The sequence below is a fragment of the Zeugodacus cucurbitae genome, chromosome 3 (assembly GCF_028554725.1).
Source record: "Zeugodacus cucurbitae isolate PBARC_wt_2022May chromosome 3, idZeuCucr1.2, whole genome shotgun sequence".
NCBI classification, from domain to species: Eukaryota; Metazoa; Arthropoda; class Insecta; order Diptera; family Tephritidae; genus Zeugodacus; species Zeugodacus cucurbitae.
Window position 1 is genome coordinate 10,414,610 of NC_071668.1, and position 25,651 is coordinate 10,440,260.

Consider the following 25,651-nt stretch of genomic DNA (forward strand, 5'->3'; position numbering starts at 1 on the left):
GAGTGTTAGAAAAATACTTCATTTCCGCTATCACAGCGGTGCTTGACTTTTACTCTTTTTAATTAATAATTCATATATTTTAATTGAACACTTATACTTGAGTACTTAGGCGTTTAATAAACATTTAAGGGTATTTCAATGGGAGTAAGTACTTGATTTCGAAAAGAAGAAGAAATAAATTTTGCTTAGGGAAGAAAATAGTAAAAAAAATAATACTAAATAAAAAAATATTATCAAATATAATTGTCATTACCTGATTAAAGTGTGCCAATAGCTTGAACAGCATATTTTTCAATTACGTCGTAAACGTCTTTGTGTACGTGTAGTCTGCTCCACACTGCTTTCAGATGTCGGTGGAATTTCCTGCAAAAAGAAAAAGAAAATAGTAGATCGATTTTTTTTTCTAAAATTTAAATAAAAATTTAAATGAAACAAGTAAGGAAGCGCTACTCTCGCAATTTATTAATGTAATTTTATAAAGATAACACAACTGACCCATATATTCGGCATAAACTCCACTAGAATAACAAAACTCACCATACATACATATATAGTAAATGAGAACTGAAGTAATTTATGAACCGATTTCACTGATTTTCACCACCAAGATATAATATATCGAAGACTATACGCTCACTTAATTTTGCTAAGATATCTCACATATTTTTCGATATATAAAGCCCACCGGAAGTTTGTAAACCGTATATAAGGTATATGGAAGCTAGGGGAAGTTATGACCCAATTTTAACCATTTTTGGAACAGAGACACACTATTCTAAGAAAAAGATTCCCTCTGAATTACATTAAAATATCTGAGATTGGTTTCTAATGTATATGTTATAAAGTGAAGGAATCTAATGGAATTAAAAATTGAATTATATGGGAAGTTTGAACCGCTTTCGGCCATTTTTCATCCGTGTCATTAGGATGTCAAGAAAATATTATGTGCCAAGTTTCATTGAACTATATCTGAAAATGACCCTTCCTAGTGCGATCCTTTATATCAAATTTTAAATAATATAAATTATAAATAATAAAAAATACATAAACAATATAAATAAATAAATATTAAATAAATTATAAAATATTTAAATAAATTCAAAAATAAGTAGGTTTCTTTAGAAATACAACGACTCTAACTACATACCGTTGAACCTCTAGCACTTTCAGCGCGCGTCGGTAACGTATGCTATAAAAAAAAAAATAAATAAATAATCGTAAGTTTTAAGTTAACAGAGGAGAAAATAGATGTTTTTGTGAACGAAACCAAAATATAATTTCGAAACATAACGAGCCAATACCGCCAAATTATCGTAAGCGATAATTTTTTCGAAAATTAGTTTTTTATAGAAACTAGTAATTTAAGACGTAACGGACCTATCCCTGTTGATGTTTATCATTCAATTATATATGTAAATGTCTGAAAAGCATTAATGTATGAGAAATTTTAAATTACTACCACATTAATGGTTAAAAGTATTTAAAAAAAAACCTTCTCCTGTAAAGTTTGGTTTTTGTCGCTTAAGCTAAAATGGCGGTAAAGGCTCGATAATATTTGATACGAATTTTTGGTAAAAAAACAAATATATTTTTGATATCCATCATTAAAGTTTTGATTTCACTCCGATGCCTACTATTTTTTTAAATTTTTTCTAAAATACTTAGTAAGGTGGTAATCTGAAAAATATATATTTACAATGATTCTTGTTGGTCTCCAACCGCGCATTAATACGCGCTCATCTTCATCTGTGTCCGACGAAGACGACGAAGAAGTGCGCTTTAATGCAGCTCTGCTCTGTGGTCTCGGCTGTACAGTAATGCTGACAGGTTGCTGAAATTAAGAAATGCAAATATAGATGATTTTATTTTTCATTATTTTATTTTTTGATTTTAATTTTTTTAATAATAATTTAAATTTTTCTAATTCTAATTTCTACAAACCGTTGCGCGACCCTCATCGTGCCGTTGTATATGCGGCAAGGGATTTGTGGCATTTGGGTAGAATATATGCTGGATTTCGCGCATTTTATTGATGGTTTTCTATTAAAAAAAAGAAAATCTGTTGAATGTTGAAAAATCACCATGCTTGCAGTGAAACTCACCTCAGTTTCGGTTTTATAATCAGCATGTTCTTTACGCAAGCCAATAATTGTTTGGTCTTTTTGCGCAAGTTCATTCTGCACAGCGCTAAAAGATTTCTGCAATAAGTGCAAATTTAATAAAAATCTAAAAATTTTCTAATAAAAAATAAATAAACCTGCAGTTGCTCCAATTGCAGTTTGCTGTCTTTGATTCCAATTCTAGTCTGAATTAGCTCTGCATTGTTGTTCTCAAATTCAACGCGCTTGTCTTGCAATTCTTTACGAATCGCATCAAGCTGAATGTGAAGTAAGGAAATACAGTTGTTATATAATATTCAATTAATCACAAAATTTACCCACCTCATTTTTCATTACTTCCTCCCTTTCACCACACTCCTTCAGCTCCTTTTCACTGAAAACCAGCAATTCACCATAGCGCTTTTTATAAGTCAACAATTCAGTGCGCAGTAGGCTTTTACTCTCCATCAAGCGGGTTTGCTCCTCTTTGTATTTGGTAATCTCCTTGTTGCCGGCAGTAATTCTAAAACATTTATAAATGAATTTTATAAAAAAATTTAAAAATAAATTTTATAAACAAATTAAAAATAAATTTTTAAGATTTCTCTAGATATAAATTTAAAGTAAAGTATGTTAGAGGTACTCACTTTTCATTCAGCGCCAGCACGGTGCCCTGTTGATTGCTTAATTGTACATTTAAGAGCGCGTTTTGTTGTCCCAACTTATTGTTTTGTTCCATTAGTTTTTGTAAGCTGCTACGATGACGATTTATAAACGATTGTAGAGCTACTTGAATATTTTGTGAATTAACAATTACTTTTTCTGGGCTATTTCGTTCAATGGGCTTCATGTTGTGTTGTTGCATTGCAACTTGTTTTGCCTTTGATTCGCTGCGATTTGCTCTACTGTGAAGTAATGAACAAATTATTATTAATTGCATAGTTTTAGGCTGTATAAGTTTATGTTACATATACATACATACGTATATAAAATTTATATGAAAGGGCTTTCAATAAGAGCGCTACAAAAGTTTTTACATAAAACAAAACCTATTTGGAATTTCAATGAAATTCTTTATTCCTGTGAAATTACATTCGATGTCATTATGTATGAAACTCGATTACTTTTGCATGGCCATCACGGACAGGCTTGCAGAAGTCCATACGCTGAACCCAATTTTCGACGTTTTCAAGTATAAATCGTCCTATACTGCTGCAATTTCACGTTCGATATGCGTATGAAGTTCATCAATCGTCGCTGGCTTGTTGGCATAGACCATAGACTTGACGTAGTCCCACAGACAGGAAATAGTCTAACGGTGTCAAATCGCATGACGGAGGCGACCAATTGACTGGACTATTTCGGGAGAAAACACCTTCACTAAACTTGGTTTTCAATAAATCGGTTGTGACTTTCGCTGTGTGGCTTGTAGTATGGACCAAGTCCGTATCATCCAATTCGGGCCAAAAATATTCGGTTATCATTGAGCGGTAGCGATTTCCATTCACAGTAATGTGGCGGTCTTGATCATCACGGAAAAAGTACGACTTAATAACGTCGTCGGTTTAGTGCGAGCTCAGGTGGAGCAGAGAAGCAAGGAGAGTCTTCTTGTTTTCATAATTCGTTCACTAGTTCCGCTATAGTATTTTTTGCAGGATCATTTAAAAGTTATGATTTCTTTTTAAACATAGTATTCTTGTAACTTGATCCTTAGCCCCGATCCAACTTCTATAACTTGTATCAAAAATATGTTTTCTTGGCCAAATACATCCGTTTTTATGCAATTCTTCATCGAAGCGTACAAAAAATTCAACAATTCGTAGAATAACCCTGTGACCGTTTTGCCTTCTCTAGATAGTCGATGTAAATCATGCCTTGTCAATCCCAGATAATGAGAAGAGATACCGATTACAGTAACCAAATACTTTTGGATTTCACTGCATCATTTCTTTTCTAAAAACTTGAATCGAATTACCGAACGGCCTCAAAACAAAATTAAGAATACGATTTGTCTGAAATTTTGACAGTTCACTAGAGTATACTATACTATATAGAGTAATCCCGTCGAGCGGTGAGGACATGTATTTATCGCACCGCCTTTGCACTTTGCATTGTATCTTCATATATAAAACTGAAACCTTAGATACTTAATAAGAATGGAGCAGACTTTATCGATAACTTAAAAGTAACCGCTAGTAACCGGATCTTCTGTCACAGCAATGTTCTCAAACAATATTTGATAACACTGTGATGAAAAATTGAGGTCGTGACTCCATACTTAGCAAACTTCAAACCAAAAATATTTACATTTCGTCTAACAAATCGCTTTTCCCACAAAGAGAAACTTGGAAACTGTTGTATTTGAAACTTATTAAGCAAGAGTTTGACATAGGATTCTCTTTTGTAATCGATCTTTTTTATATTCAGTTAGAACTAGAAAAATTTCATCAAAAGATGTTTCCCAGCCATGAGCACGAACTAGAGGTATGTTCAAAAATAGCGAGAATTTTCGTATTTTGAAAAAAAAAAAATTATATTCATTGTTAATGTTGTCACCTTCAAAGTAGTCTCTTGAACTTTTGAACAACTGGAAATTTTAAAATTCCCGTTATTTTTTGAACATACCTCGTATATTAACATTTGCTAACATTTGCAACTACGCGACTCAAGCAAATGAAATAATGAAAATACAATTGAGTTTTAAACATTTTTATTGGTTCAATACATTAATACAAAAAAATTACACTTAGTTATTACAACAAAATCTTTAGTAGAGATATCAATCTCATATTGTTTTTACATGTTATTTAAGGCACATAATTTATTCATATTTTCGAGACGTATTTATTCGTTCTGCTTCTTCATATCGGTTTTATGTTTATGCATGTGTTTATGTATATATTATATGTGTGTGTGTGTAAAGTAAATGAACGTGACCTTCGTATTTTGTCATTCAAGTACTTTTTGCTTAAATTGTTTATTCTGATTTGTTTGCTATTTCATAGAGATGGCTTCGTTAAATAAACTAACATAGGTTAAAATATATTTTATTTACTAAAATTAATATTTTTTTGTTTGTTCATCAATATGGCTTACAATGCAATTTGAGAATAGAAAAAAGTGAAAGTGGGTAAAAAAGAGTTTAATTAACGCGACGCAGCCGCAGCCGCTACAACTAACACTGGCTTTAAAATCGTTTTGTTTGAGTTTTGGTCTTTCTTTCTAATGCGCAATCAATCATCAATTGTCAACAAATTATTGCAGTTATCAAAGGCTATTGTGATTAAGTATAAATGCAATGTGGCAACACTGCTTTCTATTCCAACTAACTATGGTAGATGCACGCGATGCGCCGTCTTAGCCGGTACACAGCCTGTAGCGATCGGCATGCTCCTGTATTTGCTGCAGCGACAGTGTAAGCTCATCGTTGAGCGGCTTCAACGCCTCTTGCAATTTCTGCAAAGTGTTATTCTTTTCCAAGTAGACGTCTTGCATCATTTGCAATTGACTAAGCTTGTCGTTGGTGTCGACGGTCAATTTGGACGCGCGTTGCAACAGTTTCTTGGCGCGTTCGCGTGCGCTCTCCGAGCTGCGCGCACGATCTGTTAGCGTTTGATTGACTAAATTCGTGGCCGATTGCAATTGATTCGAGTATTCGCGTCCCTTCAAGGCGGCCTCTTTAACTGCAATTGCTTCGTTCTTGATTTCCTTGGCGTCCAATTCATTCTTGAGTATATTCTTTTGTATGCGGCTAACTTGTTTGGCCAGATCTTCAACCTGTTGTGCTGTAGCATTGGCTGGCGCTTCAGCTTCGCTAGTCTCCAGATCGATTTGATCCAAATCCTTGGCGGCAAGCTCAATATTTACATTAGCTTGTGATATGGCATCGATGGCTTTCAGTTGTGAGGCGTCAGCGTCGTCGAGATTCTTCACTACCGAATTGGCAGTATCTAAGATTTCGTTGGCAGTTTCTTTGGTTGTGTTTGCCTTCGCTTGCAGTTCGTTTACGCGCGCAAGATCGCCACGCGTATTATAAATGATAGATTCGACATTTTTCAGTGAGGATACAGCATCGTTGATTTTGCCACCCAGCACTTGTATCTCTTCGGGATCCAATTTCAGATCCAGTTTGAGTGTTTGCTGTGCAATGTCACGACTCTCGGTGGGTAGTGCAGTGTTATTGTTTGTGAAGTTATTCAATTGCTCGATCGTAGCTTCACCCTTTTTAATGTTCTCATTGGTGCGATTGAGATAGCGTTCGGCATCTTCGAAGGCGCTCTTTGCCTTCTGGTAACCTTCGGACGCATTAACTTTAGCTTGGAAGAGTGAACGTATAGTTTGATCGGCGACATCCTTTTTATCCTTGATTATTTGTTCGGTGTCTTTCGCCACTTTAAGCGCTTTTTCGGTGCGTGTGAGCGCGCCATGTTCGCAGGATAGACCGCCACAAGAACCGCAACCGGCGCCGCCGCAAAGCGAATCGCATGGATCACCGCTCTTGTCGCACACTTCATTATTCAAACCGGGTATCATGCCGGTCAGCGTTAAAAGCTCATCGCGATAGTCAGCAATAATGCCATCATTGGCCGTGATCGTATCTTGCTCATCCTTCATCTTATTTGCCAGTGTCTCAACACGTTTGCAGTTGCGATCGGTGTTGGCCGCAAAGTCTTCGGCTTCATTCTTCACTGTGGACAAGTCCAATACACGCTCAAATGCGTTGCGTGTGAGATTCAGTGCACCCTCAATGTTGGATTCCTGCAGCTGAATACCATTCTCTTTAAGTTCCTTTGATAATTTCTTTACGAGCTCAGATTGATTACGTAATGCTTCGAGCTCTACAGTGGACAAACTCAACGATGAATGTATTTTCTCCAAATTTTCTTCGGTCTCCAACAATTTCGTGTGTGAAGCTTGTAGTTTCTCCTTGAGTTCCGCACCTTCCTTATCCAAAGCATCAATATCATGCAAACTAACAGTTGTGTTTTGCAATAGATCTCGTATATTCTGCAACTTCTTGTCCAAAGTGCTGAACTCGGCTGTATATGCACCGGTAGCGCCCACTAATTTGATCTCCTTCGCACGTTGTATGGCCTCTGCGGTGGCGTCTTCCAAACCATGTAAAATCAAATCCCAATTGTTGAAGCACTCGCCGCAAGGTGCGCAATGTGGGAAACGTCCCTGATAGCCACGCGCACATTCATTACACTTATAACCGCCCATGCCTTCGTGACAGACACACTGTCCGGTCTCACGGTCGCATTGGTAGTCCGCCGAGCCATAAGGATCGCACTCGCAGGGTTGACATTTCTCATTCGGATTGCCCCAGTAATTGGATTGACATTGATTACATGCGCGTCCACCAAAGCCATCACGGCACTCACATTGACCGGTATAACGATTACATTGTTCAGATACGGAGCCAATTGGATCACATTCACAGGCTTCACATCCCTCGCCGGAAGCGATCTTCCAATGGTTCACCGCGCACTCATCGCAACGTATGCCTTGCACATTGGGCAAGCAAGGACACTGACCGGTAAAGCGATCGCAATGCATAATCGTTTTGTTTGTGCCCAAAAAGTCACAGTCGCATTGTACGCAGTTCTGTTGTAGCGCATCACCGAAATAACCGTTGCGACAGAGCTCACAATGATCGCCAGTCGTGTCATAAAGACACTTCAAACACTGTCCAGTGCGTCGATCACAATTGCCGGTATCGTAAAGATCGATATTGTTGCTGCAGTCACATTTTTCACACGAACCACCGGGTGTCTCAGCGTCGCCGAAGTAGTTGTCAGCACAGACCTCACAGCGTCCACCGTCATAACCCTCTTTGCACTGACAAATCATGTTATTATTACGTGTATCTAGCGAGCAGCCCTCAGCATGTGTATTGCCGCTGGCGACGGTGTCGGGACAACGGCAAGCGCGGCAGCCAATCTCACTGCCCAACAAGGGATTGCCGTAATAGCCTTCCAAACAAGTGTCACAACCATAACCGCTGGTGAAGTCCAAACAATTGATACACTGACCAGTGTGGGCATCACATTGTTGCGCATGACCATTACATTCGCACACCTGACAGTTGGGGAAATTCCAATAGCCCGGTTGGCACTGATCGCACTCACGTCCATAGGTATTGGGATGGCAAGCACACTGTCCAGTGATGAGGTCACAGTTGTTGTCTTTCGAACCAATACTATTGCAGTCACAAGCTTTGCAGCCTTCCGGTCCGAAACCATATGTGCCGGGCGCACACTGATCGCACTGACGACCCATCACATTCGGTTTGCACTGACAGAAACCACCATGTGGATCACATTCCTTACTCAGCGCACCTGTGGGATTACAGTTGCACATACTCGCGCCATCATGTATCTCGGTACTGGCGTAATTCTCCAAGTCACGGCAACGTGGGTCTACAATGTTGGTGTAACGTATGTCATACAGCGATTGATTGCAGCCCATTTGTATGTAATCACGGCGGCGCAGATCGGCAGCAATCGAACCAGTGAATACGGATGTCACTTCAATGCGTGGTACAAGTGTCAGTGAGTCAATCATAATTGTCGCAGAGGGATTATCTTCATTTACACGGCGTCGTTCGAAATGTATTTTGAACTTATACACCTTATTAGCTTCGAGACACACATTACGTAGCGCTACAACTTGACGTTCGCGTTCGGGTAAACTGAAGGGTATACGCGTCTCGTACACACTGGAACCGGGTTGTACGCTGGGCGCGCAAACACCATCCGGATCTACTTCGTCATTACGTACCAGCGTTATATAGGCTCTCTCCCAGTCATCACGTGAGGTGGTCTGATAACGTATCACCACATCGTAGGGCATGGAGCTTGGTATATCGTCGACAGTTATTACAAATTCCGAATTTTCCGGTACACGTGTGAAACCGATACCAGTGTAGTCGGGTAAGCGATCGGGCAGCGGTTGGTATGGCACAACAGTGCAATTGCCATTATTATTAAGCGAGATGCACACATCGGCAAACTCAACATCGTGTACGACATGTAATGGTGGTATAAAGTAATTCTGCTTCGGCTGTGAGCAATTGCGTCCAGTCATGTGTGGACGGCAACGACACTGACCGGTTATAACATCGCAGAAATTGTCATATGAGCCGCCAACATCACAACCACATGGTGTGCAACCATCTTCCGACTCGGAGAGTCCATAAGTTTGTGGTGCACATTGATTACAATCCTTGCCTGTGACTAAACGCTTGCACGTACACTCACCGGTGTACATATTACAGCCCGAGTTATCAATGGTGCCAAGCGTGTTGCATGTGCATTGTTCACAACCGTCGGGATTTTCGGGTAACAAGTTCCAGAAGCCATCCTTACAAGCATCGCAACGGCGACCCTTGACGTGCGTCTTGCAGTGACAAGCGCCCGCCTCAATACCATTTTCGGGATCGTTTACCGAATCGCAAATACCCTCATCCAAAGAACCATTCAAATCGCAATTACATGGTCTGCACACATCCGGACTGCGTATATCTTGCTCGGGGTCGCGATAGAAGAACGGCATACACTCCTCACAATGCTGACCCTGCGTATTGTGCATACAATTGTCACACACACCACCCGATATGCGCCCGGATTGCTCAAAGACCTTATCATCGAAATGACAACTGACCGCATGATCGTTACATTCACACTTCTTACAGGCATTGGTCTGTTTGCCGAACGCCGGCTTCCAGGGCAGATCGTTGAAGAAGTCTTCGCAAGACTCACAATTCAAACCTTTGGTGTTGTGTGTACACTGGCAACGGCCATGCACCATATCGTATTCGGTCGACTCAGAGCCGTCCAAAGGCAGACATTGCGAAGCGTGTCCATAGCAGGAACAAGAACCACGTACCACCATATTGCTAATACCATAGTAGTATTTCTCCTCCATTTCCAACCGATTGTCCAACAGATTATCGCCGAGCTTATGCAGTTTGGTGAAATTAATACGCAAATTAGTCATCTTCAACATATTTTGTACGTGTGTGGCATACGGATCGGACACATTGATGTTCGGCGGCAGCACACGGAAGATCACTTCGCCATTGCGTGAAGGCTCCACATTTGAATAACGCGATGTGCACATAACATCGGTGATGTTGCGCAACACAATCGGCACACCGGGGAATGACTCAGCACAATCATAAGCGAAGTAACGATACACATGCCAAGTTTGACCAAAATCAAACGAACGCTCGATCAACATGGCCGCCGGTCGAAAAGTGGTGAACGTAATGATCAAGTGAGTAAAATGGAATTCCGCCTCCAAATCCAATTGTATGGTGACATTCTCCTTGCCATTCTCTGATTGCCACCAGGTGGGCAGATTGGTGCCCGGTTTCGTCTTGTAAATAATCTGTCCGATACGATGATTCTTATACGGGTCATTGCGCGTATCCTCGCGTGTATCGCACAAGAAACACTTCTTATCCTGCAAATGTGAGAGTATGCAGAACCGTTCGGGCGCATGTATGCCACAAGTGGACGAGGCGGTCAGTCGATTTTCACGTCCAATCAATAAATTACCCGTTGCCGGGTAACATGACGAACGTTCGCATGGATGTGTCTTTTTGTATTCTCTAGGCGGATTTAGTGGACGATCACGTCGACCGGTCATACGTTGTGCCTGCGTTGATACCGCACAACCGCACAACAACACAAACAGGCATATGGCGATAAGCGTGCTCATGCTTTTGTTATTGTTGTTGGTGTTGTGGTTAAGGCGGCAGCCATATGTGCTGCCGCGTTGTGACTTCGACATTATTGATGAGAAATTCTGACGGCGATTATGTGGCCTGTTGCTCCGATTGTATTGTTCGTCCGTTGAACGGGCACAGACTATACAGACGACGCGACACGAAGCGCGTTGTTGTGCGCCTTTGTGTATAATTTCGTTTAATAATTGCTTTCTGATTTCTTTGCTTTTAAGTTGATTGTATTGTTTTGACTGTGCGCATGTGTGTGTGTGTGTTTCTGCAATTTCCGGTTGTAACCAGGCGATTTCAAATCAGTACGCAAGCTCTACTTTTAAATATGCTGCTTCTTCCTCAGCTACGTATTCTTCTTCTAAAAAGCTGCGACACTTGTGCTCTTTACTCGCGCTTATTCCATGCGATTACGAGCCGTTCGTAATCTAAGAATTGCTTGAATGTATGTGTATTTAACTTCCTCTCCTCGCGCGTATGTGTGTAGTAAAATATCGCAGTGACCTCTTCTTGGTTGTTGATTATGAAATAGCGCTTCCTGCATTGCGTGTGGTCAAATGCATTGTTGAAACTCCACCTGCGCATTTAAAAAAGCAAAATATTAAATTCAGAAAATAGAGAAATGCATAAATAAATTCGAGATTACTTGTAATGGCGTGAAGTGTAGCGGTTTTTTGGCAGTGCTTAGAGTTCCAGTGCAAAATCTGTAAAGAGTAACTATTAATTAACTGTATTTTGAGAGTAAGTAAACGTTTTTTGTGAATGAAAATGTTGTGGGCATTGGTGAGTTGTATTTTAATTTATTTTTAAAATACTTTGCATAAAAAATGAAGAAATAGAGACTTTAGATAAAACGAAGGAAATAAAAATTAAAAAGAAAACTAATTAAAAAAATGCTTTGTTAAAAAATATATATTTTTGTTTTATATTTAATTTTAATAGAGAATTGAGATTAAACGAGGAAAATAAACAGATAATTAAAAAATAATAACTTATTGAAAAAAATTGTTTTATTTTTTATATGCCATAAAAGTACTGAAATATTTAAAATTTTGTGTTTTTTTATTAGACATTTATTCATTTTAGAAACATATGGTGTGTTCAGCAAAAAATGTGGCCCACATATTCTCCATTTATTTCAGAAAATTTTATATTTCCTGTTGGTGCTCAGACTACAATATTTAAAAACGAGATTTTCTGATTTATTTTACTAATATTAGTCCGATATTATTATACAGCATGGACACCATTTTTTGTAAATGTTTAGTGGGTCAACCTTTGAAATTTCAGTTACATAATTTTAAACATTCATCTATTTCTCTTTTTATTTAAAAAAGTGTTTTGATATGATATGCTATTTTATATTTATTTAAATGAATGTAATAAAATAAAATATATTTTTTTATTTCACTTGGACTTTGTGAACACTTTTAGTATGTGTAGAAAGCTCCGTTATATGCACTAATTAAAATATCTTCATTTTTTGTTTAAGGACAATTATTGGCTTTTTATGTTTCTAGGTCAATTTTAATTTCTTTTCTAAATATATTTTTCTTAAGTTTTGATTAATATTTAAAAATTGTTTGTGACTTCTCCTCGAATTTATTAATCAAACGAAAATGGGTTATGTTTATTTTTATATATTTTTTTAAATTTTGTTTTATATTTTTTATATATTTTGTTTTACTTAAATATTATATATCACATTAATTTCACCAACATATTAACACCTTTGATCAAATTTTTCATTTAATTATATTTTTACTGTAATCATTTATTATATTTCATTTTACTTGACTGTACTTTTTGTTTAAAAGCTCTAAATATTTTAATTATTTTTAATTCAATAAAATTTATATTTTACTTTTAATATGAATATAGAAGAGTTTTTTGCATATTATTTTTAAGTTTATTTTTTATTTTTAGTTTTATAGTTATTTCACTTTTTTTCTATCAATTTTATTTTTCATTTCTTTTATTTTGTAATGTTCAATACGATGCTAATTTATATATTTTAAAATGTAAATTATTTTTATTTCTTAAAACGTTTCACTTTAAATAATTTTTTAAATTATATATTTTTTTAAATGTTTTTTTTCTTCTTTAATTTCCTTTTTATTTTATGCTTTTTCTTTAAATATTTTTTATTAATTTAAAAATTTAGATTATTTTTCTAATATTTATTATTTTTGTTGTATTGTCTTATGGAAATATTTTTAATAGTTTTTTTTATTTGTTCCATTTTATTTTTACTGTTGTAATTTTTTTCTTGTGAACTTAAAGCATTTATTCCATAGATACACTAGAACATTTGTTCAATATTTTGTTCAAGTTTGGTTAAAATTTCATTTTTGGTGCTTGAAACATTCGTTTTTTCGAAAACACAAATTCAAAAGGCATATCCGTGATAATAATTTCCATTATCTATAGTATTTAATATATAACTAATTCACTCCACTCATTGTGAACTTTATTTCTTCATTCTCCAAAAAATTGAAGTTCCAAATTATTTTTCCATCATCACATTCGTCCAACATTTATTGACTTTCGTCCACTTGTAACCCCATTTGAAAAATTTTGAAAATATGCTTTCTTTACCACTATCTCCCTGCACTACACTTACACTTTTCCACTCGTCTTATCTCTTAAGTTTGTTTTTATGATCCACTATCTTGTTTTTGTTTCTCCTTCACAAAAGCCTAAGCTGTTAATTGGTTTTCGAAAAACTTTGGGCGAACCGAGCCCGACAAGCAACGCGGTCAGACTAAAGTTATAAAATGGAATTTTTGTACGCCAGTGGCGCGTACACGAGACACCCCGGCCCATACACATGCAAGTTAGTAGGAAACTCACATATACACATCCATAGATTTTTATGTATGTATGGGTGTAATTCATAAAGTAATGAACGAATGTATACATAAGAATTTCACTCTTTCTGGGCGATAAAAAGAATCATTGAATTATGCTCTGCTTATGATGCTCAGTTTTTTGTATTCATAATGCCTTTTTTAAATTTTATCAGCTAACGAATGAAGAAATATGTACGTATGTATAGCGACATTTGGCCGCGTTTTCCAAGCGACAGGACAGGACTTTGGGAAGCAAACTGTATTTCATGGAAGAAGCGTGAGACTTTTAATTTTGTTAGCGAGTGCATTATTTTTCAAGGTATTAATTAAAAAAAAAAAAATACTAAAGCTTTCATTACAAAAACTATAAAGGAATATACTAAAAGTTAATATGAACTAAAAAAATTGGATCAGAAATTAAAAAAAATATATATTTTTATCATCTAAAGAATAATATATCCATCAAGAAATATCAATAACAATTTTTATTATTTTTTTAATAACTTTTCGTATAATGAAATGTTATAAAAAAATGAAGCTTAAAAGCTTTAAAATCAATTCCGACAACAAAAAAATTAACTCTATTTATGGGTTAAGATGAAAGTTCATTTACAGAAAACATGTAATTTAAATAAAAGCTTACAAATGTTTCGCTTATATAAATGGCCTTTTTTATGACCATTTTCTTAAACAATATTTAATATTCTAATTTTTTTACATTTTTTACGCATAAAATGTTTTGAACTTTTTAAAAGTAAAATTTAAAAGTAAAAAGCTTTTTATCGATTTAGGAAGCTTTAAAAGCATGAATCATCGAAAGCTCGTGAAATTTGCCAATTGGAAATTTAATTTAAAAATAATATCGCAGATAAGCTTTAAGTATAAACGACTTTTAAGTATTCTATTGAATTATATAGCTTTTAAAGTACGAATTATCGAAAGCTCATGAGATTTAACCACTTGAGAATTCGTTTTAAAGTAATCTCGCCCGTAAGCATTAAGTTTAAACGATTTTCAACGTATTTTGTTTAGTTATAAAGCTTTCAAAACATGATTTGTCCGAAGCTTGTATGACTTAGCATTAAAATTGTTTACTTTTATTTATAATTTAGTTAGTTTAGACTTTTTATTCAACTAAATCATTAATTTCATTTTATTTTTTATAATAATTATTTTTCCATTTCAAAAATTACTTTCACTGAAAACTCTAATGTAAATGAACATACAAAGTATTTAAATATGGTTTTGTGTTATCGCTATGTTTGGAATATACATTCACTTGGTGATTAGACTGATAAGACTTGAACTAAAAATATGACTTATGCTGAGCCTGAATGCTCATGATCAAATAGACTTTGGCGGCGCCAAAAAAGTTTAAACTGTCAGTATTGACATCAAAAGCGGGATCTGTGAACAAAAATATGTACATATTTTCTGGTATACTTTTGAATTTATTGTGTATGTATGTATGTATTTATGTGAGCGCACATAAAATATGTTTTATAGTAATGGCGTTTGGCACTGGCAACTCATGCGACCAGTAGAAGAAGAATAATAAGACTTTCAAGCCTACTTTTAAGTAATATGCGCACATGTTTCAACATACAAATATAAAATATTTAGTTCTATGCATACATATATACATATTTTTATACATATACATAGATACATACATATACACATACATATTCATTTATATGCTTGTACGCCAAAGCATCAACTGATAAAGAGTTCATTCACTGATTTAGTTGTATTACACACGTTATTGTTGTTGCTATTGTATTTATTTTTTAAGGTTTTTTATACACAAGTTTTCATTAAAAGTAGTTCATGTGGTATTTTTATAAATAAATATATGTATATATTTATTTCTGAGGCACAAGCTGTACTCAGTGGCAAGTAGGCAAACAGGCATGCTTGCTCCACTATTAACTGCAACATTATTTTATTTAGCTTAAATTAGTTGCAATGCTATTTGTAAATTAGAATTAGCAAAACTGTAATGGGAGCAAGAAAAAAAATTGAAAACAAACAGACGCAGACATGACAATGCACTTGAGCATTTGCAACTAGCATTTTTTGTTCTTATTATACTTTTTCTAATTTTTTGTTGTAGTTTTTTTTTAAATAAATGTTTTTTGTTGTTGCCTTTAATGCATTCTAAACACTTAAGGCAACAAATTTTGTGCACACATGAGCTCATCCAGTTAATCCCACTGAAAATAGATCCATGAAATAATTGTGCAAATTATTGTTGTTGTTATCAATTTTTTTACACACATATGTGTATCTTTTTTACTAACTGCTTTATAAGTGCCAGGCTTTGCTATTTTTATTTTATTTTTTCGCGTCGCGCGCCGCATCTGCTTCAGTGTTTGCGTGTGCGTGTTTTTAGCTAATGTAGAAACTTAATGCAGAACTTGAAAATTTATCTCTCATTACTTGGTTAAATATTTGCACCCAACAAAAAATGCTAGCGAAAAAATTAAAAAAAAAAAAAACAACAACAAAATGTGTTTGGAATATGTGACTGATTCTTTTGGGCTGAACAGAGATGGGTGGCTATATGTATGTATGTATGTGTGGTTGTATATACATTTATACAAGTACATATGTATACATAGATGTTTTGTGCGTGTAGATTTTGAATGTGTTAGAAATAAATTGGTATTTGAAATTTGATTAAATCTGTTCACGTACGCAGATTATTTTTGAGAGATTTTTTTATATAAAAACAAAAATAATAATTATAAATGTGTCATGTATGTCCTTTTATGTTGTAATAGCGCTTTCAGCTTTCCATTAAAGTATTAATGTATTCAGAAACAATTATAGAAGTTAATTAAAAATAGACAAATGATGTTTGTAGAAAATTAAAAAAAAAAAAAATTTATTATTTTATGCTTATGACAATGGATCTTACATCCTAAAAGCACTTCTGATTCTAAATATTTGGAAAAACATCAGATTCATAAATTTTGGTTTAACTTCAAGGAATTACTTCTTATAGATCATCTGATAATTCTTGTTCTTTAATATTTTTATATCGAACCTGACGTACTTTTTTTCTTATGTAGCTCTTCTGGACGATTTACAACTACTGAGGGCTATGAACTCCAATCCAGCAAAGGATTATAGGTCTTCAATAAAATGTATGTTTATTGGAAAGGAAAAATATTTTATGTCGGTCTTTAAGAGTGGTTAGAGAGTAGTTAGAGAGTAGTTCAGATATAAATCTATATGGACCGATTAAAAATAGATAATCGATAAACGATCTTCTATAATGATATTTAAGGTCCCCCGATGATGTTTAAGAAGACCCGTGAAAATAGGATCGACACACACCTTATCTTTGTCGACTTTAAAGCTGCTTTCGACAGCACGAAAAGAAGCTGCCTTTATGCCGCGATGTCTGAATTTGGTATCCCCGCAAAACTAATACGGCTGTGTAAGTTGACGTTGAGCAACACCAAAAGCTCCGTCATGATTGGGAAGGACCTCTCCGAGCCGTTCGATACCAAACGAGATTTCAGACAAGGTGACTCACTATCGTGCGACTTCTTTAACCTGATGCTGGAAAAAATTATAAGAGCTGCAGAGCTAAACCGAGAAGGTACAATCTTCTACAAGAGTGTACAGCTACTGGCGTACGCCGATGATATCGATATCATTGGAAACAACACCCGCGCCGTTAGTTCTGCTTTTTCCAGACTGGATAAGGAAGCGAAGCGTATGGGTCTGGTGGTAAACGAGGACAAGACGAAATATCTCCTGTCATCAAACAAACAGTCAGCGCATTCGCGTCTTGGCTCCCACGTCACTGTTGACAGTCATAACTTTGAAGTTGTAGATAATTTCGTATACCTGGGAACCAGCATTAACAGCAATAACAATGTCAGCCTGGAAATCCAACGCAGAATCACTCTTGCCAACAGGTGCTACTTTGGACTGAGTAGGCAATTGAAAAGTAAAGTCATCTCTCGGCGAACCAAAATCAAACTCTACAAGTCGCTTATCATTCCCGTCCTACTTTACGGTGCAAAAGCGTGGACGATGTCAACATCCGATGAGACGGCACTAGGAGTTTTCGAGAGGAAGGTTTTGCGGAAGATTTATGGTCCCTTAAACATAGGCAACGGCGAATACCGCAGACGATGGAACGATGAGCTGTATGTGTTATTCGACGACATAGACATAGTCCAGCGAATAAAAAGGCAGCGGCTAGGTCATGTTGTTCGAATGGATGAAATGCTCAAGCTCTGAAAGTATTCGATGCAGTACCCGCTGGTGGAAGCCGAGGTAGAGGGAAACCTCCACTCCGATGGAAGGACCAGGTGGAGAGGGACCTGGCTTCGCTTGGTATAACAAATTGGCGCCAAACTGCCAGAAGGAGGGATACGTGGCGCGCTGTTGTGGACTCGGCTATAACCGCGTAAGCGGTGTCTACGCCAGTCAAGAAGAAGAAGATGTTTAAGGTCTTCGTACTGTAGATTTTCTGGTATAGAGACTTTGGGGGTTAAAACTTGGAGCTCGTTTGATATATTTCCTTAGTTAAGAAAAAAAAACAATATCTTAATGGATCATATATTATTGTAAAGATATTTCGAAACATTTACTGAGAAAAAACAAACATCTGTCCATAGCACACAATATGAGTGTGTGTTTAAGATGTGTTAAAAAAATAACGGGAATTTTCGTTTTTTTTTTTTTTTTTGTATTTATTCATTCGTTTATAGTAATGTTGTCGCCTTTAAAATAGTATCCAATCGATATTATGCACTTATACCAGCGCTTCTTCCAATCGTCGAAACATTTTCCAAATTCAAATTTTGGGATAGTCCTTAGAACTTTCAGCGATTTCATCGATGTACATATGTATACATGTAAAGCGACGGCCCTTTATAAGGTTCTCTTTATTTTTGGAAATAGAAGAAAGTCACTAGCAGTCATGTCTGGCGAATATGGAGGCTGGGGCAGCGTTACAGCATTGTTTTTGATCAAAAATTCCCTAACAAGCAATGAAATGTGAGCTTTTGACAGATGAAAATCACCAAGCTCATAAAAACACGTCTAACCTTAGCGGCTGTTCTAGACAAAGTAAGCAATGAATTCAGCTGAAAATTGTATCATACTTAAGGGGCATGTATATTAACATAATAAAAAAATTGACAATTGGACTACAAACCCGTCTAAATTTTATAATTCCCGTTATTTTTTGAACACACCACGTATGTATGTTATATATATACATTTAGTTTCTAAAAACCACTAACCCTAATGTAAACAAAATTTATAAAAATAAAAATTATTGCTACGGACAGATGCTGTTAAAAGGCGTCCATGAGTAAATGAACAAACACAAGTGTATGGAAACATAAACAAATAAAAAACCGGCAAAACGCACCAAGATGCGACTAATGAAGTGACTTAATTGAAGTTTATTTGCTCAGCATTAGCTCCGAAAGGAGACTGGAGGGACGCCAAACAAAAGCCACAATGCCAGGGAGCTTTAAATTAAATAGACATTTGGCTATTTTTGAGAATTTGCAAAAAAGTACAAAAACAATGACATCCGACCGAAAATTCTGTATGCAAACGCCAATTGTATCCACACATATGTATCTGATGTATGTATGTAAATAGAGTTTTAATTGAGTGTGCAGCAAGCAATACTTCACGATGCCAGCATAAACATCTTGCTGATTGACAAGAAAATCGCAAGCAGCATGAATAATTGTGTGAGCAGTACGAATGTTACTCGGTTTCGATGCATTAAAAAATCTAAATGTGGATTAATACTCTCGATCCCGAAAATTTTAGTTGATCCCGAATTTTCGGTATTTCAAAAATTCGACCACAGCGAAGGAATTTGTAATAGAAATAAAAAAAAATAGAAAAATATTTTTCCCGATTTAAAAAATGAATCTCGGGATTAATAAATAAGTTTGTTAGAAGTTTTGTGATTTCAGGATTTTGCCAATTCGGTTCCGGGATCTCGTTACGTTATTTCTTGATGTACAAATATTATAATTCTTTCTAAAATCTGAACACATGTACGAAAACATTATTCATTCCTATATATGTACATATAAATACATATCTACTTATACATATTGTACATATGTAAATAAGTCCATAAACTGATTTTCCTAGCACATTTCGTAGCTGAGTAAGCACTGGAATTACGCACATCAACAGTTGTGGAAAATGTGAGCATGTAATGTTCCGGTAGACCAAAAACTCAAGCAACAACAACAAAAAAATATAAAAAAATTGCCTCGCAGCACATGCTGGCCCGAGCTATGAGATCATAACCGCGACTAGAAGAATTGCATGGGAAAAAAGTGTAAGACACTAAAAATACCAGCATTATGCTGAACTTTTTTTTGAGACAAAAATTGCACTCTCAGCGATTGACATTAATTGTAGTGCAAGTGCAAGTTGCAATTATTACCTACAAACATAACTATTATATTATTCAAGTAAAATTACATTCGAATCCAAGTTCAAACGCATCCAAGTGATAACTCACTGTCGCATTTGTTTATATTTTACCGTAATTAACGCATCCGTCTTTTGCTTTAATTTTTCGGCGTCTTTTTATGCTTTATTTGCAGCCTCTGTCGATTGTTTGCCTCGTCTTTTTGTAGTTATAATTAAAATGTATCCGCGCACAAGAATACTCGAGAGCACTGGATGTCGATGCTTGAGTGCGTTAATTAATAAATTGCTCGAATGGATGTGTCTTAATATTTACTTACAAACAAACTCATACATTTGAATATGTCTAGAATTTGAGCGAAAATGGGTATGATTTAAGAAAGCTAGCTAAGAAAAGTCCGAATGTTGGAGAATTGTCAATTTTTAAAAGAAGAATTATCTATAGCGGGACTTAGTTTTAACGGTAAAGCTCTGATTAACGAAAATGTAAAAAAAATCTATTTTTTTGAAAATCCTGACTACCCCTTACGTCTTAAAGCAATGTGATTGATTGATTTCGCGATCGTATCGTTTCGTTCAGTTGGTTTTGCGTAACCGGAACGGATCTGGATTCTTATCCAGTTAATGACTGTCAAATTGGCAGCATTCTTCAACATTATTTGGGTTATAACTTCGAAGTCGTAGATAATTTCGTATACCTGGGAACCAGCGTCAACAACACGAACAATGTCAGCCTCGAAATCCAGCGCAGAATCACTCTTGCCAACAGGTGCTACTTTGGACTGAGTAGGCAATTGAAAAGTAAAGTCCTCTCTCGGACAACATCAGATGAAACGACACTAGGAGTTTTCGAGAGGAAAATTTTGCGCAAGGTTTATGGTCCTCAGAACATTAGCAACGGCGAATATCGCAGACGATGGAACGATGAGCTGTACGAGTTATACGACGTCATTGTTCAGCGAATAAAAAGATAGCGGCTACGCTGTCTAGGCGCTGAACAGCGAAGGAAAGAGAGGAGTGGCGCGCTCTCATCGATTCGGCTATAACCGGCTAAACGGTTCAACGCCAATTACATACATACAAAGTTTTATACCACTCAACAACAATAATGATTTCGCCAAAGTAGAAGTTTCAATCAGAAACCGTTATCACAACAATCGGAACCAACCCGGATTTCCGTTCAATTCCATAATTTCACAAAGAGTTCAACATGAGCTACTGCCGCTTGTTGACAAAAAGGCATCTGGAGAAACGTAAAAGTTAGTATATTTCTGAGAGACTGGACAAAGGAAAGCCTAGAGACTAATACCAAAGTATTGAAGAAATCGACACATGCAAGGGAAGCACATTTTCTCTCGGAGGTCTTATAAATAAGCAAAGCTCATGGCCTGAGGGTTAGAAAACTGGTACATAATTTAATATAGGAGAATTTCTGAAGACGAAATATAGCTTCTAATATCGACCAAATCGTACTTAGACTCTAAAAAGTCTGCTAAGGCTTCAACTTTTGATACCAGATAGTTCCCTTGGATGGCTAAAGAATTCAAAACAATGGTGCTCTAAACTTAATGTCACAAAAATGGGCAAATTGAAGCAAGAAATGCTCAGAAGATTCCAACTCGTTATCTTCCAGCCAATTCGACAACTAAAAAAAAATGATTTTAACCATATTTAATATTTAGATTTAAATCAAAAATTGCATGTACGCCGGTCTACAACTGTCAAATATTATTCATAACGGATTCGCACGGAAATCGCTGAGGTCATATCCTATTTAATGCTCCAACACTTCTATATGAGTTCAAGATTAAATATTTGTTTGCTAAAGCGAAATCGTTTCATATTTCATAGAATTAAATAGCATGTGTCTACATAGCGCACAGTAGATAACAAAATTATACGTACAGTATGTAGTATCTATGTTACTAAAATGTATTTATTTTCAGAGCGCTTAACCTCACTCTACATAGAAATGTAGGAGTTTAAAATGTAAGAAAAAGCATTTATGCTCTGCTTATTGCTGCACTTTTTGGCCCTAACTCCAATTACAAGTAGTAGACAAGTAATACTCGTATATACTGTGTATGTAAATATGTAAGTGGACACCTTAGCGGTAAACAGACAGCGATACATTGCATATTACACAGAACGTTTACAATTTCAATAGTGCAGACTATTTTCACAAATTATGTGAATTAAAGTTTTTTTGTTATTTTGCTTTTTGGAGTAAGCTGTAAAAGCATATTCATAGAGATACAGATATGTAAATATATGTATGTATATGCTTACATCGGCACATATCTACGCGCTCAGTTCAGCAGTGAGTTTCTATCAGTTGCATATGACTGCATTGTCTTAAGTTTTTCTTTTGACTTTCGGAGCAGCACTTTGTGTGATAAGTCTGTAGCAGTAGCAGCGAACGGCGCAAGCAAACCATGTGATACCCCTAAGTGAAAAAGAAGGGCACTGTATGACAGAAAAGAAAGCAAGTAGTGATATGCATGCAGCACAAGGAATGCAAACGGAAACATATATATGTGTATATGTATCTTTTAAAAAAATGATGTCATATACAGTTGTATTATCTGCAACTTCAGAATGCTCACTTAGAACGGAGAGTACATAATTTATCCTTATATATATACAACACATATATTTATATTTTATTTACACAGTTTAACGCAGACCACAACACATTGCCCACAACATTTTCATTCATTTTTTTTTAATTTATATTTTTCCAATACTCACCATTGACCGAGTCCAGTTGTTGATAAAATCACAACTCCTATTGCACACAATTCGTATATGCACGTACAAGAGTATTTATGAAGTTTGTCTGTATGTATTTATGTAGGCACTTTACACACACTACTGCATATAAACAATATGCATGTTTTAATGTACACACACACAACCGTAACACTGTGTTTTTTCTTGTTTCACTAACTTAAAAATATATACCGTAACCGTTCGTAACGATCTGACTCCGTAAGATCACCGCTCAACACTGAACGAACGTCTCGTAGCCAAACGACTCGCAACTGGGAATAATGGGAGATAAACCAATACAACTCTTGTTGAGATATCTTACCGGCGGTAGTGAGTGCACATTCAGCGGATACTCAGCTGCTGAGTCGTTTTGTGCTCAGCACGAAAAAGGAATTATAAAAATAATTAAAAAATAAGAATAAACAAGAATTATATACACACAAGCACTTATTGTGTATGCAGAAAAATTTTTTGGACATGCGGCAGCCACAACTTCAAAAATACACACAACTGCAGCTACAAGTTGTTGCCTTACATTTACATTTAAAGGCATTGAGTCGGCAAGTCTCGAGCTAGACGACAACTATGCTTGCAAATGGATAAACATTGCGATACACAATACACAAAGGCAACACTAAGAATATAAACAAATGCACAAAAATCACACACACACATGCATATAAAAGTATAGTTAGCGAAGTGTATTTGACAGGTTTTCTGATGCTAGGCATATGACGGATTGTCCGAGCGTATTTATTAGGAGTTGATGTCACGCACGTAGACTCTCTTGGGTTTGGTGGCGCAGGTAGAGCGTAGTATTTGAGTTTGATTTTTAAATAGATAAAAACTGTTTGGAGTTGTAAGCGTTGATGTTGATGTTTACTCAAGAGGCAGCTGATCGTTATAGCCAAATTACATGCTTCGACTTAAGAGAGTGTCTCTTTTCAATGTTTGTTTATTATTTGAATACGATGCAAATAGTCTCTTGTTGAGGAAGGTGTGGCTGCTCTTTTGAACTGCATAATGGTTATTTAATGCAAAATGCACAATATTTATAAATCTTTTAATATAACAAATATTATTATTGCCTTTAGTAAAGCAATTTAGCTCCAGTTCTCATGTATAATTCATCAGCATACTACCTTTCAACAGCAATTTTCCTTAATAAATTAATATTGTCATTAAAGCATTTACAAATATTCAATAGGCGTTATTTAAATTTAAAAATATATAAAACACTATAAAATAATTTTTAAATAATATTTAAGGCATATTTTTAGGCGCAAATATATTGCTAAGGCATGACAGAATCAATATACACATGTACAACATGTTTGTGCATGCCTGGGCAAGTGCACAAGATTCAAAATAAACAAAATAAAAACACAGTTATTATTTAAATACGTACAATTTCAAATTTCTTACCTTGAACTGATTCTGGGCATGGTGTTTTATGTTCAAATATGCGATTGTAGATTTTGAATTATTTGGATGATAAATTCTTGATTTTTTGTATATTTGTTTCGCGATAAGGTGTTTTGCTTTGATATTCAAAAGGCTTACGTCAACTATTTTTTCACCTGAAAAAAAAATTTCATTTATAACATAAGTAAATCACAAATTTGAATTCAAGTCCTTTGTTTAAAGTATTATATTACTGCATAAATATAAGAATAAGAAATGAAGAATAGAATTTACGGCTGAAAATTACACATTACTCACTATTTACGGCAAATGTAACGCAATATTATTATTATAATATCTAAATTTGTCTTATTTTTAACATTAACCCATTAATTCATTATATGTATAATTATTATATGTATTTCAGTTATTTCTAAGTATTTTGAATTTTTAGTAAATTGCGCTGCATTTTTAGTAAATTTGTCTTATTTTTAACTTTAATATGATTTATTAATTTTATGTATTTTTGCTATTTTCAACAATTTTAAACTTTACGCAACGGTTCCTTTAAAAATCCGTTTAATAAACAATTGCGACACAGCAAATTTTCATTTTAACCTTGCAAGGTCAACCGGCACCGCTGATGGTAGCTGAGACAGCTCAACAAATACTGTTTGTTTGCAGCTCTAGTTGCTTTTGTTGAATTACTTATATTTCACTTAATTTCTTTATTCACTTACAATATTTATGTATCAATTACTTTAAATTCAATAATTATTTGCACATTTATTTCTATTTTATATGAGCAACTGCATAAATCTAACAATTTTAAGTAATCACACAACGAAATGCTCGTGTTAAACGAAACCGAACCGGCAAATGGCGGCTGCACATACGAAATTCAATTTCATTTCAACCTTTTTCTTTGTACCGATATTTATGCACTAATAATACAGATTGCACTTAATACAAGCTTTTATGTAAGGCAGCAATAAATGTAAATGCGTTTAAATGATTTTATTTTCACTTTAATTGTTTAAAACACGCAAAGAAAATAGATTTTCTCTAATGCACATCCGCCGGGAAATTTTTACGCTTCGCTGTGGCATCTAAGTTCACGGTGTTGCCAGAGCACAAGAAAATTATTGTAAATTAGATTTTTTCGATTAATAAAAAATTTTTAAATTTTTTCAAAAAATGTTTTTGATTTTTAAAATCTTAAACGTAAAATACTATTAATAATAATTAGCAACTCCTAAGTACCTGCATACTCGCGTTTTCACAGTCTTTTTAGTATTGAGTTATTATTATATTTGAACGCACCAGCAAAAAACTGGAAG

The 25,651-nt window shown here is 35.3% G+C and overlaps 2 protein-coding genes across 4 annotated transcripts; both read right to left on the reverse strand.

The window, feature by feature from the left end:
• Positions 1–62: 62 nt before the first annotated feature.
• LOC105210899 (interaptin-like) lies at positions 63–25,443 on the reverse strand. Its single transcript, XM_029039379.2, has 11 exons — positions 25,052–25,443; positions 24,333–24,487; positions 2,747–3,004; positions 2,442–2,622; positions 2,258–2,377; positions 2,103–2,198; positions 1,942–2,040; positions 1,697–1,831; positions 1,148–1,189; positions 254–363; positions 63–184 (listed from the first exon to the last, which is right to left on the reverse strand). Exons 2-10 carry the CDS (start codon positions 24,350–24,352, stop codon positions 292–294), a joined length of 1,023 nt encoding a protein of 340 aa, XP_028895212.2. The 5' UTR covers positions 24,353–24,487; positions 25,052–25,443; the 3' UTR covers positions 63–184; positions 254–291.
• Positions 4,793–23,160, reverse strand: LOC105210860 (laminin subunit beta-1). Of its 3 annotated transcripts, none has more exons than XM_011182036.3 (3): positions 22,887–23,160; positions 11,489–11,546; positions 4,793–11,419 (listed from the first exon to the last, which is right to left on the reverse strand). In XM_011182036.3, exon 3 carries the CDS (start codon positions 10,896–10,898, stop codon positions 5,457–5,459), a length of 5,442 nt encoding a protein of 1,813 aa, XP_011180338.1. In that variant the 5' UTR covers positions 10,899–11,419; positions 11,489–11,546; positions 22,887–23,160; the 3' UTR covers positions 4,793–5,456. The 3 variants fall into 3 exon arrangements, with proteins under 3 accessions (XP_011180338.1, XP_028895197.1, XP_011180339.1); XM_029039364.2 differs by having other exon boundaries at positions 11,489–11,559; XM_011182037.3 differs by lacking the exon at positions 22,887–23,160 and adding an exon at positions 13,466–13,623.
• Positions 25,444–25,651: the final 208 nt, after the last annotated feature.